The sequence below is a fragment of the Drosophila teissieri genome, chromosome X (genome assembly GCF_016746235.2).
Source record: "Drosophila teissieri strain GT53w chromosome X, Prin_Dtei_1.1, whole genome shotgun sequence".
Classification (NCBI taxonomy): Eukaryota; Metazoa; Arthropoda; class Insecta; order Diptera; family Drosophilidae; genus Drosophila; species Drosophila teissieri.
In genome coordinates, this window is record NC_053034.1 from 4,732,542 (window position 1) to 4,748,215 (window position 15,674).

The window sequence follows — 15,674 nt, forward strand, 5'->3', positions numbered from 1 at the left end:
TGCGGATATATGTTTTGGGCAGATAAGCAAACCCAAGTAGGCTGGTAGGCGATTGCCAGATGACCAACAGCAGAGCGCAATAAATCATAATTCGTTAACCTCACTAGTCCTCCAATATGCAATCACTGCGATTTAAAGCTACTGTGCTCGCTCTCTAACCAAACAAAAAGAAAAAACCATCACAAACAAAAAAAAAAGAAAACCCCGTAGGCGTCGCATTGGTCTAGTTTAATGGTGATTAATGATCCAATTTTTTGACAGGGACAGCTGGAGCGAGTGAAAAACAAGCTAAAATAAAAGTGTAATAATGTTTAATGTGTGTCATGCTAAGTAATAATACAAAATCATTTTGCGGCCCGAAAACAACCAATCAAAACGAGGACTAATGGTCTCATATCTGCGATACATATTTTGCCCCCTACATGTACATACATACTGCAGGCTATCTCTGTTGTTAGTTACAAGAAATTCGTAATTTCACTTTCAATTTAAATGGGGACTTTGAGGCTTCCGAAATTTAATATTGGATGTTCGTTGGAATATTAATTAAAGTGCATTTGAACTATGCCCTGAAAATGTTCTACCCTTTGGGAAACTGTAGAAGTTTTTGATAATTGAAGACCCCCAATGTTGTTTGTATCTGTTTCTCTGTGCGGCGCAATGTGTGCAATTTATATGTGTGTGTATGCAGTTGGTGGACCCTCAAGGGCTGGATCATTTGCATGAACCGTATCCGGCTGCTCTCGTTGGTCCTTCTGGATTGCCAGATCCAGTGTCAGTGTCCCGGGCTCAACGTACTTGGTGGTTCAAAGCGGCACCAGGAAGACAGCCATCTGCCGCATCCTTGGCTTCGTCCCGGCAATGGTGGGACACAATGTTGAGCACCTGGAGGCGCATTGCGGCTAAGTTGATTCCAAGGAGCGAGGCTTTGTAGCCGCATTCCCCTTCCTCTTTAGCCAACCCCCCGCTTCCATTTCCCATTTCCCCCCCGCTCGAAAGAAAAGCGTCCAGGCGAGCTGGCGGCATCGTTCGTCCCCCATCTTCTACACCAAAGAAAAACCATTTTTTTAAAAGCTCAGCTCAAGTTGTCCAGAGTTTCTATGAATCGCGTGGACTTTACTAGTAATGCATTTCGCAATGTTTTGTTTTTTGTACGATCTACTGAGGTTGTTAATTCACTTTTCTGACTAGTCCTGATGCAAATGCATTTTCACAGATATCAGAATTTTTTTTTTAGTGCACTCTGGGGAAATGTGCACGAAATTGTTGCGTGCAATAAAAGTAAACCGGGAGTCGGAGCTGAAATGCAACGTGGCTGATGTTGCTGGTATTTAAATGTCGTTGAGGTGGGTGGCTGTGGGTGGTGACTGCGGGAAGTGGGCAGGGAATGTGGGTGGCAAATTGTACAAATGAAGTGGCACGCCAGCCTGACAGTCGCTTGAAATGTTTCACCTACCAACTGCAGTCCTCTGGTCCCCCAAAAATCCCCCGCAGTTGGCACTTCAACTGGTGCACTTCATTATGTGAAATTAATTTTAATTAAAAATATCTCGAGCCTTCGAAGTGAGCGCGGCGGGCTTAGAAATTCAAAATACTTTAGACCTGTACCAATCCATGACACTTTAATAGTTGAAAAAGATTCCTACCATTTTAAAATCCTCTTTTTCGTTATACAAGTTCATGTGTACCCATTTTAAGCTTGTTTTAGCTGCCATGAAAAGCTGGTAACTGCTTGGATATTATAAATAGATAAAACTATCCGTAATATTTGGGACATCTATTGGCGCTTTGTTGCGGATTGCGAATAAATAAAATTCCCCCTTTTGCATAGAAATTGGCGGCGGGAACGTCGCGATAATGATCCGGCCAGCAAGTTGACAGTGATGAAGCCCTCGGGTGACAGGTTTTGGCTTTTGGCTTTTGGCTGGGGCGCCAATGGCCTGACAGATGCCTGACAACTGATTACACACCCCACTCGTCACCCGTTGGGCGGATTGGAATACCGCAGAGGGTACATATAGTATATATGTATATCCAGCCCGATTCCCAATCCCATTCTCATTCCCATTCCCCATAGTCATTCCCATCGGTGAGCTGCTCCTCAGCCCGATTGTAGGGAATGCGAAATGCACGGGGATAAATTTTGCAATCAACACTTTGGTTGGCTTTTGTGTTCGCCGTCGCTCTTTTGGATTATTCAATGTGCTTGGCAGTCAATCAACCGTGTCTCGAATGCATTAAGATGGTGGAAAGGAGGAAGATTTCCCCGGCGCACTGCTATACGCTATACATTGCAATCTGATCCAGTCGGTCGGTCAGTTCAGTTCGTCGTGATTTATCGGAATGGGGCTCCCCGATTCCATTGTTGCCCGACTCTACACTCTGCACTCTGCACTACACTCTGCTCGTTACCCAGGGTTCTTTTGTCTTCCCTTTATCTGCTTAGCAGCTACAACGCTGCTTCGTTACGCGCTGGGATTGTGTTTCCTAAATTTTGTTTTGTTTGCACTTGGAGTCCGAATTTCGGCAACAGGCATTAGGAAGTACCATTGGGATGCAAAAGATGGAATGTGCAATTGAGTAGAATTTAATATAGCTGCCGTTGCAATTAAAGTTCTGTCCCGCCAACCGCCAACCAATTAACCCCCGCGAAGCCATTGAAGCTGCACGGCCAACTATTTATCATCCCTCGCTGGCTTTTCGTACCCCGTCCATGTGTTCAATTACATCCAGAGGCATCTTAATGCGCCCCATCCAACCCGAAGTGTCTGTAGTGGAATCAATTAATATCGGAAATGGGCTCCAATTAGCGTCTGATTAATTGGAATTGAATGGCAGAGTGGAAAGTGATTTCGAGATGCTTCAGTTATAGGGAATATGCACTCACTTCTCAGCTGTCGAACTTCCGCGACTTGAAGTCCCCATGGTATTCTTATTCAGCTGGATATTCTTTAAGGCTAGCGACCTGAATTAGTTAGTTTCACAAACTAAAAACTGTCAAGAACAAATACTCTGTCAGATTCGAATGACAGATTCACTTCCGGTTGAAACTATGGCCGTTGTGCTTCTATTTATAACCCCGGTGACCCCTTTGGAGCTGTCGGCACAATACATCCGCTGGTCACCAGAGGAGGCAATAATAGAGCCATAAAACGGAGGCATCCATAAATAAATGCAAGTAGCAATGCAAAGTAGCAACTTCCTGGCCAATCGGTGGCATTATGGTTTAATTTGCCAATTTATTTGCCCTGTTTTCACATTGCTGAAAGTCCCATTATAATGGTCTCTATTGCATTGATTTATTGCATTCGATAGCGGGAATTCGGTGCCGCTTTTTGTTTATCCCTTGTTGAAGGGCCATTGAAGGCATTGTTGGCCATTTTGCACAATGGAGAAAGGAATTGCAAAGTTGCAAGCCGAGTTGTAAATTGCAATAAGTAAGAAGTGAAATATTTTTGTTGATAAAAGCCCCCGAATCAGCTTTTCAATTATTGCACAAAGTAAAATTTAAAAATGCTCGTAACAAAAATTATACAAACGTCGTTTGGTCAGAGTCAACATTATGGTCGAGCACATGGTCAGTTATTAAAAACTCATTTGATTTCGGTTACGTGCACAAAAAGACCTGAGTCTTTGACACAATTTCCATACCATTGGACTGGGCAACTTAATATGTCCTGAAAACACATATCACATATTTGTTTAAAACGACTTTCCGAGCTGCCCACTTGACATTGAAACCGTTCGCAGACTGTTTATTTACTCATCTCGATTTCTGGGCACCAAAAGTTAACCTACGCTTATGCATCTGCCTTAGCTCGAATCTCAAATGTTTTGGCATAAAAGGTTCGTTGATTGCCCAGTTGGCTGCAGGCCAGTGCTACCAACCGAGCAGCTGGATTATGTGGGTGGGTTAAGGATACGGAGTCCTGAATATGAACCGAGAAATCAGTGGAAGGTGAAAGCCAAAGTTTCACTGCCCGGTGGCTGTTGTCATAAAACTTTATCCCTGTCATTACAAACGCCTTAACAGCTAGATCAACATGCCGCAAGTGGCCTTCTCCCTGGATAAATATCCAGCTCCCAGCTTTCAGCTCCCAGCTTCCAGCTCTTTGTCCCAATTGAATGACGAGCAAATGTAAAGGGCGAAAACAAATTCATAGAAAAGCTCAAGCGTGCAAGGCAGCACTCTGAGAAATGCAATAGTTTGTATGGCCTTCAAGTGATCTCCAGTGATATGAATTGCAAAACCGGAACTAAAGTAGATGAAATATTGCAAGTTATGATAATTTGTTCTTTGGCATTTAAAAGGATCAATGATGTTTCTGAAGTAATCTGCACTTTTGTCTTGAACCTGTTCCGAGAATTTGCACAAAGGACAAATTTCTTTGCAAAACTTGATTGATGCGCTGGACACGCACAAGCACAAGCTCATTTCCAACAATTTTTCCTTGTGTATCTCGATTCCCTGGGAAAATGTGTGCGTAGTGCCCCTTGCTTTTTGCTGTTATTCTTTTCTCCTCCATAATTTTTTGCCTGTTTTTCCTTTTCAATGGGAGATGTGAAAAGGCAAAGGGGAAGAGGTTTATCTTAAACATTTATAAGGTTCAGGCTCCTGCTGTCCGCTCCCGTTGCTCCATTCATTCATTTCATTCATTCCGATGGAGCCCATTCATTTTCCTTACACTTTCCCCCACTTTCCCGCACTTTCACCCACTCTGCCCACTTTCCCGCCATGTGTTGTAGTTGTGCAAATCCAATTTCATGCGCCTTTTTATTTATTTCTGGTTCCTTTTGGCCAGTTTTATGTTTTGTGTTAGTTTGTTGCCCAGCGCAACGCCCAACGTCCAATGTCCACGTGCCACTCCACGTCCAGTTGCCCTTTTTTTTTGTTTGTATCGTTCCCTCCACTCGAAGACGTTTCTTTGCGACCTCTCGATTTCGGGTCGGCTAGGTATAAATTATCAGCCTTCGATGGGATCGTTCCTTCATGGAACTCGGGTGCTGTCGCGACCTATGCAAACAATCAGCGGAAAGTTTCGATTCCGAAAATTAGAGGTTAAAGTGGGGCGAAGTTTGGGTTACTACAAAAGTCAAGCGATCTCTATTGTGAAAGCCTGCAAATTTATGCAACGTTACTTTATTTCAATGCATATAAATACTGAATTCAACTTTAGGAAATAATTATTTTAACTTCTCATCCAAACACGGCTTTTTTGTTTGACTTAAAATGGAACTCGAATCGATTGTCAGTATTTTACCAGTGCACGAGTTTAAAAATGAAAAGTTGACAAGCCTCTAGTGTTGTGTTGTGTATACTCGTACACACTCACAGTGTTCAAGTGCTGGGAAATGGTTGGAATTCGGAAGGGAAGAATGGGAAAAAGGTTGTTTATTTGCCACTAGAATTGATTGACAAACCGTGAAATTATTTAGGGAAATGAATATTTAAGCAGCTGCAGTTGAATGTGTCAGTGAACCGCTCGCTTTTCACTGGCTGTTTTCACAGGACAATAGCTTCAATAGCATATTTCAGCTTTAAGGCAGTTGCTTAAGCAACCTGTTTCGATGGCATTTTCATATCAATAAGCGATATGACTTTTGGGGCAGTTCAAAGTAATGCTGCACTCGCATTGACCTTAGATACAGGTCCTAGCTAACCGCAACAACCTAGTTTCATTCAGGGCTGCTACTTAACCTCCAGAAAGCGGCGGCTGCAACATCTTCGTGGCCCTACCTACGCCATCGTCTCATATTACTGCCCTTGCTCTAGGAGCCCTCAATTGGTTCGCTTCTCACGCTGCTTTCTCCAGATTCTGCAACCCCCCCTTCTCTGCCCACATTTGCCCACATTTTGACCCCATTTCGCCCCTTTCTCTTTGGCCGCAGGCTGTGGTTCATTTGCCGTTTCGTAGCATACCTATTTGGGCAGGCCATAAATTCACACAAATACTCGTATGCATGCAACTGGGGTTCAGCGAATGTAATATAAATCTACTCGGTTTCGCTGTGTTCTGGCTATTGTATATTCAACATTAATTGAACCTCAGGAAACTATGTATCTCACAACCAGAATCTTCAGTAAGCATCGAGTGGTTAATGAGGACTAGTAATGAGTACTAGCTTTTATGCTTTTATTGCGATTATACTTTTTACAACAGTTTCAAAATATTGCCAAGTAATTTGTGGCACTGACTTCGGTTCCATGCGTCTCTAATATTGTAACCGCGACTGTGCGCCTAACCAAAATGATGGACAGGAGAGAAAGGGGAGTGCAATTTGCTACTGAAATTGGGGACGTTGCCTTTTTGGCTCGATAAACTCTTGTAGCTATGTTCTGGCGCCTTCAACTTCACGTTCACTTAATACATTGTACATATGTACGAGTATATGACTGAATAAACCATAAGACAGAGAATAATATGTTGCTGCCAGCAGAAGTCTCAAATCAGAAGCCTTCTCCTTAGTTTGTGGAAAATGTACAATTTACATACGGTTTGCTAATTAAAAAGGCTGCAGGGATGTGGAATCCTGGGATATGGATTCTAGGCCACCGAGACAGAGACAGGATGGCACTGCATTTGAGGTATGCTCATATTTTTTGAAACGCTGTCCTTGTTTCCGACAATCATTTGAGGACACTAAACGCTTTGCAAAACCCTAGCCTATACCCTTATTACATTTTTTTCTACACAGAGACGAATTATTTACATAACCATGGGTATAATAATATATCCACAAATGTAGATTCATATGCACTACATGTGATATTTTAGGCGTCGGTCGTTAGGAAGTTTGCAATTACCGAGAGATATCTGGGAAAAATGCAATGAAGGTGGGCGACTTTTCTCTCGGTGCACCCACCTACACTCCCCCAAGAGCCATTCACTGTGTCCGCAGCTTTTTAATAAGCCCGACGCGAGAGTCTGGGCCAGGTTCCCACTTGACATGGTTGAGCTGGGGACTTGACGAAAGAGGCTAACTTTTTTCTCGTTGTTTTACAGCCCAGAAAAACGAAAAAAAAACAAAAAAAAAAGAAAACAAAAAACAAAAAGGTAGGGAAATGGGGGCTGCTTTGCTTCCGCTGACGCCTCGCAAATTGCCGAAGGGAGGTTCTTTTGGGGGGACTTCTGAGCCCCCGCCCAATAGAAACTTTTCCCACTGCAAATTGGCAGCAAATTCGAGCTGCAGTGGAAAATTAGAGGGCATTATGGTTATTCGTTATTACAGCTCGGCAGCGGTTAGATCAAACGCTTGCGTAAAGTGGATTAGGTTGGGATTAGGTTGGGAAATCCCTTCATTAGGAGAGCACATACTTTTCCCCAAGCACTCGAAATAACTTAGCTTCTCGCTTTTGCACATAGCAAATCTTAGTTATGCGCTGATGATAATCTAAATTATTTACTCAAATGTTAGACAAAATAGTGTGAATGTTTAAGGATTTAAATTGAAACACACCACCCATTCCCTGGCACTGCACTTTTTGAAGTGTGTTTGCATTTCAGCCAAGTAACTTGTTGGCTTGCAATTAATTGTTTTCCGCGACCAATGACCCCTTCGTGGCAGGGAATCTTGGGCTTGGCACTCCAGTCTAGACTGCAACGGCCACGCCCATAGCGCCAGCGAAGCATAATGTCACGCCCTGGAAACTGAGGCAACTTGTTGAGTCAGTCGATGTGCAATTGAATCGAGGAACTAACTCAATGCCGCTCTGCGAGTGTAGCAGTGAAACTAACAAAGAGTTTAAATTTGGGTTTGGCCTCCGTTTCTACTTTTCACAACTCGGGAAATTCGGAGGCGCGTTGGAGTGTGCTAAACGAATTTCGCCAAAGTTTCAAAGTGACAATGTTTTTGTTTCCTTTTTTTGTGGGACGCACATCTGCACCTCATTTACATGGCCGACGGGGGGGTTTTGTTTTTTTGTTAGACAGAAGAGGCGGTGGGGTTAGTCCATTTGCAGTGCATAAAAGTTAAATAAGTTGTTTGGCGTCCAGTCCGAAAAAACCGCCATTAAATAACTTTTTGTCCCATGCTTTTTCGTGGAGTTCTCCAGATGGGGGTATATACATATATATATATATCTGTTCCGGGGTGTATATATTATGTATACACATATTGGAGTGACACCTCCAACGTCAACAACTTGAACATCAGTTTTGCGAGACGCGGCGGTCTGATAACTTTTCAAATTTAGCCGCTCGGAAAAAGGAGTGTGAAGGGGCCGCGGAGGAAAAGCCCAAGATGAAGTGGAAGTTGAATGGGAGTTGGCGGTGTGGTGGTGAGGGGGTGTGGCGGCGAAGGGGTGCCCAAAAAGTATGCTAAGTATTTCCACAGGGTGGTGGGACCTCCACCCTGTTCACCACCCACTCACTTACCCTTGAGTTGCGCTTGAAAGACGTTCGCTTTCAATTAAGGTTCAACCGCTGAGAAAACTTGTGTATTGGCCTTAATCTAAATCTCGAAGTCCCTATAAATGGTATGGATTGTGGCTGCTGCATGAATGTTTATACAAAAGGAACTGAGTTTTACTTATGCGAAAGCTGAAAGCTGTAATCTGAAAACTGAAAGCTGCGAGGATTAACAGTATATGCGGCATATTTCCATTTGAAAAGGAACAATTTTAAGCTGCCAATTCAATTCAAAAGAAAACCTCTATTCGCAGGAGCAATTTTCGTAGGGGCAAGCTGGTAAACATTTTCTAAGGTTTCTCAGATCTCCGGAGGACTAGGCTGCGATGAATTAATAAAGTTTTAAATTAACATATATTTATTTATTTATTATAAGTTCTTTCCGCACGTCCAATACCTATCGCTTTCGCTGTCCCACTCTAACCTTGATGCCTGTTCTCTTCTTGCATGTTACTTGGTTTGCGATGACGATGGATCAAAAAAAAAAAAGTTGTTCATAAAAGAAAAAATTAAAGAAAGAAGGAGAGAGAGAGAGAGAGATAGAGAGAGTGAGAAGGAGAAAATATATAGCAGAATATTGAGAAGAGTTGTAGACGCGACATGGATACCAAGTTGGAGGCGCGTGGCCAGTTTCCGGCCTCGTTTCCGGACACTTTCAAGAACTTCTTTGCCATGATGAACGAAGACGAGGATCATGTGGGGCTGTTTGCCAATCTGCTGGAGGACAAGGTAGCCCACGCCCCCGGTCCACGCCTTGTTGGACGACTCTTCGCCGGCGCGCACGTCCTCGCACAACAGTTGCACATTAATCATTTCCCTTTCCCTCTTTTCGTTGCTTTTCTCTGCCCCTTTCCAGGTGATTCCGCGGCAGAACAGCCCCGTGCAGCCCCAGCGGCAGCGGTACGGCGGCAGCATGCGGAGTCACAGCGGCGGCGACCGCTCCGATCGCAGGGGTCGCGCCGAGCGGCAGTACCAGCAGCAGATCCAGAGTCAGCAGCAGCAGCAACAGCAACAGCAGCAGCAAAACGCCCAACAGGTGAGTGCTTTTGTTATGGTTTCTGTTTCAATACACATGTGCATACACCTGCAGCAGCGCGCCTTTCAGCCGCGCAGTCGCAGCGGCAGCGGCAGCAGCGTTGACCTTTACGCGACCCGAAATGTAAGCTTCACGACCCCCACCAACCGGGTCAACTCGCTGCGGAGGAATCGCTCGCGAGGATCGCTGACCACCCTGAGCAGCAATGGCTTGAATGCCCTGGGCCTGGGACCCGTGACCCTGGCACCGAATGTCAGCTCGAGCAGCAGCGGTAGCGTCCTGGACTTGACCTTGCCGGGTGGCAACGGGCCTGGTGATGGAGGAAGCGGCCCGAATGTGTATCCCTCGCCCGCGAAGTCGAACCTGAAACCTGCTCTGAAGGCAAGCAACTCGTCTGTGGACCGTGGATCCGCTCTCTTCCTAGGAGTCGGCGGTAAATTGCTTTGCGATCGCATTGAGTACTGTTGTCTGCACCATGATCATTCCGCAGATGACATCCAGCAACGCCAGCAGCCGCTCAAGAATCAGCAAGTAGGTCCTGGACAGAAGCACGTGACCATGGCCTGTTGCGAGTGCGTTTGTGGCAGTGGCAAGGTTCCCCGCTCCGTTCCCGATGGCGAGGACAACTGTGGGGCGAACTACCTGATGGGCTACTCTGGCGGATACATGCTGCCACAAACGCCGAAGGGAAAGTCCATCGACAAGACGAGCACCTTCACTTCCGCCGAGCTGGCTGCCTCGAAGAACAAGGATCTGCAGGAGCGACAGGAGCGGCAGGAGAAACGTGGGTCGGTCATCCTCGAAAGGGCTTTCGACTTCGGTGAGTTTTTACAAGATATGTATATGAAAATCCATACTTTTTCTTTTCGGTGACCCATAAAATGAGTTGGCTAAAAAATGTTTGTTTAACATTGAGTTTTCCTGGCCCAGTGGCCAAAGCTACATTTTAAAATAGAAATTCTCTTTGTTGCCATAATTTCTACTTGATTAAGTATCCGCACTGCTTATCGCTTGACAGTGTTGTAAAGCGCAATTAAAAGCGCACGCTATGCAGACCTTTTCACAGCAGGCAAAGTAGAAGAAGTGAAATCTCGGCCATCTGGATTATCGCAGCGGAAATGCAGGCGCTGCAGGGGCTGGCTCTTGATTAGGGAATTAGTCACCAGTTACTGGGCAGCAAAAGGGACGACGCAGGCGAGGACGCCTTTCAAGGAGCATGTCCTGCCACGAAGTGCGGAAGTCGGAAGTGCGTGCCATGGGCGGTGGCCCCAATTGCAGAGCGAGCTGCCTGTTTGCATGCTGCACGTCCATCGGCTGGCAGGTTAATTAAGACTGCTGCCCGGACTTGTTTCCCGGGCACAAAGTGACTCTTTACGGTGACAATGACATGGGGCGCACTTCGTTCTCCGTTCTGCGTGCTTCGTGGTCCATGCTCCGGTTCTCCGTTCTCCGGTTCTCCGGTTCTCCGTTCTCTGGTCTCCGGTCTCCGGGCGGCAGACTCCGGATAACGAGGCCGCAAGTCACCTGCCGGATCGCAACTCCCTTTTGCCTCGTCATTGTTGTGGTGGCTGCCACATTGATGCAATTGCGGCTGTTTTGTGGCACCTGACAACAAGTTAAGGGACAAGTCCCACGGAGTTGAGTCCTTTGTGTTCGAAACACTTTGCTCCGGACGCACATTACACTAGTTGCAACATTTTTCCTTTTATTGCTAGTTGAATTTAGTCAATTTTACTTATTGGTACTTTTTCTATGTTCGCTTTTTCAGAGCGCAACTTTTTGCGTGCAAGCTAGTGTCTTAAAACTAAACCGTTTTCATTGATGATGTTAGCCCCATGGTGAGGGTAGCTGGGAAAATATTAAGCGAATCTTGCCCAAGTTGACTTAAATAAAAGCTCTTTCACTTAATTCGATTTGGCTGTAAATCTGCTCGGAGCATTAGCTTTAGCCACTTGACTTTAAAAAGTGTTTTCATTTCATCCGAAAATGTCGTTAAGGGAACTCCGACCCGACAATGGCTGTTTGTGTACATTGCAGTCTTCTCGGAAACTCAGCTAGAAAATGAAAATACACTTTAACTTGAGTTTCGTACCCGTGTCAGCGAGCGACGTGCGAATCAAGGAACTACGGATATTGGGCAAAGGATCAACCTTTCACTTGCTGCTGGTGAATGCGCTTTAAGTTCGCTTTAAATAATAAAACGGATAAGTCAAGGCCGCACCAAAGAGGCAACATAGGAGGCACGATCCGGAAGGGCTCCCTTTCGAAAAACGAAAATTAAACATCAAGTTAAAAAGTGGCAAATGAAGAGTATAAAGCAAAAAAGGTCCGACATTTACCCGTTGCTTGTCCTGAAGCCTTTTTGCTCTTTTTTCCCCATTTTTAGGGGGGCACAAAGGAGAGAGTGACACAAACGGGTTACATGGATAATCGGCTCCTTTTTTGCGTGGGTGGATGCCTGTTTGCCAGGTGAAGGGATTTCAACTTTAAGATACTTTCTGCCTTTGTCCACTTAATTGCATTTGGTAAACTGTTGAATGGAGCCGCTCGATAAAAGGTCCGGCGATTCATTCCTATAATGGATGGGCCCCTCATGGTGATTAATTTGATTGAATGCGGCTGAAAAATGTTTGAGCCTAAAAGAGCCTCAAACGTTATGATTAATCGGCGAGATCAACGAATTTGCTGGTTAAAATCATGCCCTCAAATGAACAAAGACAACTGACAAATACTTCGAATAGCGTGCTCATTAATCGAATGATTGAAATGCTAGTGGTCACAATACAAAGTTGCCTACAAAGATCCTTGAAATCCCATTTAATAGACTTCTAGCTCTGAGTCGCCGGCTACAGTTGCCAAAATTTAAACGATGGCAGCATCATAAAATTCTTAAACTCTGTCGACGGAGAAATGTGCCACACGCTAATTAAGAGAAAGCACCCAGAAAGTTTCCTAGGCAAACTCGGGGCCATGAAATTTAATCATAAATATGTTGAAAAAAATTTTTATGGCCACCCATTGGACAAGGATGAAATTTTCTGGGTATATTCCGCAGAGAAAATTAAAAAATAATGAGAATGTAGCTTGCTGAGGAAATTGTGCTCTGTGAAACGCATTTAATCGTTAAATCAAATGTTTTGGGGACCAAAATTGAGACATTTATATTAAGTATTTATTTGAACTGCTGACTATTTGGGTTTTATTTGGGCCTTGACTTAATTTGTGTAATTGCATTCTTTGCAATCCTAATTGTTCCCTTTGTGTTTTGCGTTTTTGGCAGAATATTTTCATAAAATATTCTGTAAATATTCTGTAAAATGTCAAGGTCCACACCTTTGTACGTCTGTGTAACGTTTGAGTGACAGGAGTTGCTAAAAAGCAATGAATATTAGACTGGGTATTTGCGGAGTCGAGTCTGTTGGACTGTCATATGTGGCCATATTTTAAGCGATGCTCCGGGTCTAACCGACAATTTTTATGGCGCCCACCGACGCACAAAGAGCCAAAGTTTATTAATTTTTTTCGCCCAGCAACAAAAGGAAACAGCAAAGAAAACTTAAGCTCGGCTATAAACATGTAAACAGAAAGCAAACACACACACACGCGTGCAAACAGAAAGTCGTTGGGAAATGTCTCGGAAAAAGTTTGCTTTTTGGGTTCTGGCAAAACATTTTCATATTTGACTTAAACTTGGGAAACATAATTCCTGGGAAAGACAGACACACACACAAACACACAACGCCAAAGCGATATATAGACACCCAGGCCCAGGCCCAGACACAGGTGCCCCAGGTGTCCTCTGCCCACATTTTTCCCATATCAGGAATGAAAAGCGTAGAGGACGTGGGATGGGTCCACTGGAACTGGCCATATTAGTTTGGACCACATCGTTGCGGTTTGTGTCTGTCAACTGGGCGATGGAAAGACAATTATGAAACTAACAGACGACTTGTTCACTTGTTCACTCAACTGCTGCGATTGTGTCATTTCCCAGCAATTTCCCAAGCTATTTTGGTGTCGATTTGGCATGAATCTATATTTGGCTTTGGAATCTTGTTAGATCAATTAGACCTCAGATTGGAGCTCAGCTGAATTTTAAGGCATACCGAAATGCTAGCAGTAACTAGCAGTAACTACACAGCATTACTTGGTTTATGAATTGGCTTCGCTTTTATTGTAATGAAATTTCCGACGTTCTATTTACTCTATCCTGATTGCTGCCCGTGGTTCCGGTCCGGGTGCTCAGATGCCAGCTGCGACGAGAGCGACAGCATTGGCAGCAGCACCCACAATCCCGTGCCCTCGCCGGCTCCCCACCAGCTGGCCTACAATGTGCTCAAGCCGATCCTTAAGCAGCCGCAGCAACAGCAGCAGAAGGCAATGATGCAGCCGCCACATCCACAGATAAATACCCAGCAACATCAAGGAGTTGCGCAGCAGCAATATCAACCGGTGCCGCATCAGCAGCTGGGGGGCAACCAGCAGCACCAAGTGGTGACCCATCACCCCCCACAGCCCCATCAACAGGTGGCCCACCAGCCACATCCAGGGGGCGCCCACCAGCAGCACCAAGTGGTCGCCCATCCGGCACACGCCCACACCCACGCACAGGTGAACCACCAGCAGCCCGTGTTGCAGGTGCAGCTTCCGACCCCCGGGGTGCACGTGGTGCACCGCCTGCTGCCCACGCCGCCCACCCACAGCGGAAAGGGGGCGTACCACACGCGCGAGGCGGCCTTGCAAAGGGTGCAGCAGCAGAGCGGCTTCTACAACCAGGGGCCCAGCACCTCGGCATCCGCCTACGGCTACAACCAGGCCATGGAGCACCAGCAGATGCAGCAGCAACTGCACTACGATCCGCACCAGGATCTGCAGTTCGAGCAGCATCAGCAGCAGCAGCTGCAGCATCAGCAGATGCAGTTGCAGCCGCAGCATCAGCAACAGCTGCAGCAGCAGCATCCGCAACAGCTGCAGCATCCGCAACAGCTGCAGCATCAGCAACAGCTGCAGCATCAGCACCAGCATCTGCAGCAGCAGCATATGCAGCAGCAGCATCAACATCAGCAGCAGTACGCAGATGACACCGAGCTGGATTACGACACGGAGTGGGAGTTGGATGAGGAACCTGCTCCTCAGGCTGTCCCGCCACTGACTACCTTCAACGACTTTGTCAACGCGGCGCAGAATCCAACTGGCAGTCGAGTAAGTATCGGCGAAATATTATCGTTGTTGAACATTTTCGTTCGATTTTATTATTATTTATTGCCACAAAGTTTGGTTGCGTAAATGTCTCATATTCATATCAATCGCGATTGGATGGCGGTGTCATATTCACGCTTTGTGCCCAACAGACACAATTTAAAACCAATTAGTTCAATAATTAAATGTGTGTGCTGCAATAAATATCTACAATCCTATAACACAAAGTTATTTTTCAGCGTCACCTCTAACCCCTTTGAACTTGTCTCTTTATTTTTGACCATACCACCATTCATAGCAGAGTCTACGCGCCCAAAAATCGCCGATTTTAAACAGGCGTCGCGCCTCATCCATAGCTGGAAATCTTCTGCACTCGGATTACACGTACACCCGGAACAGCATCGGTGGAGCTCCGATCGACTCCACCGACTTTCAGCGCATTTCGCACAGCAGCAGTGCCAGGTGGGAGTTGTATGCATTATCTTAGTTTACTTATGCCTAGGATCGCAGTTCACTACGTCAATTACGAACCATATTTTGCAAATCACTATTGGAGTAACGTTGTTAGAAGCGCAATTTGTGATGACTTTCGCCATGTTTTTCTTGCTCAAAAGAATATAAATACAACACTTCGCTTCGGCTCCAAGGAAGATTAAGCTGATGATAAAGTAGCAGCAGCAGCCTCTCAGAAGGCGTCCAAGTCAGAAGTCATAAACAAGTAAAAATGATAATTAAAAAGTTTGCAACAATGCTGGCAGGTGGGTGCCCACCTAGAGAAGGAGAAGGGCCACCCTAATTAGGTGACCCCGACCGCCTAGAGCCCTCAACTGTGACCTCTCGTCGCCTCCTTGTGGGCCACCAACTCGCCATTGTCTTGGGCTTCCCAGCGCCAGCGACCTTGGCCCAGTGGGTTTTTTCAAAACGAAAGCACTGCAGGTTTAATGCCAAAATGGCATTTCAAATGTTTCACGCTTTATTCCATTCACATTCGCAATTCACCAGCAAATGGCTTGTGAGAGCTTCAGACACAA

General features: G+C 45.5%; 1 protein-coding gene across 5 annotated transcripts in view; it reads left to right on the forward strand.

Annotated features, from left to right (window-relative positions):
• LOC122623060 overlaps window positions 1–15,674 on the forward strand; it is a 40,265-nt gene that overhangs the window by 11,175 nt on the left and 13,416 nt on the right. For 2 of the 5 annotated variants that reach the window (XM_043801971.1, XM_043801972.1), the window contains 4 exons: window positions 8,899–9,137; window positions 9,265–10,264; window positions 13,691–14,646; window positions 14,942–15,105. In XM_043801971.1, coding sequence (XP_043657906.1) covers window positions 9,009–9,137; window positions 9,265–10,264; window positions 13,691–14,646; window positions 14,942–15,105 — 2,249 coding nt within the window. In that variant the 5' untranslated portion in view covers window positions 8,899–9,008. The remainder of the gene's footprint in view (window positions 1–8,898; window positions 9,138–9,264; window positions 10,265–13,690; window positions 14,647–14,941; window positions 15,106–15,674) is intronic. The other 3 variants (XM_043801975.1, XM_043801973.1, XM_043801974.1) reach the window with 3 other exon arrangements.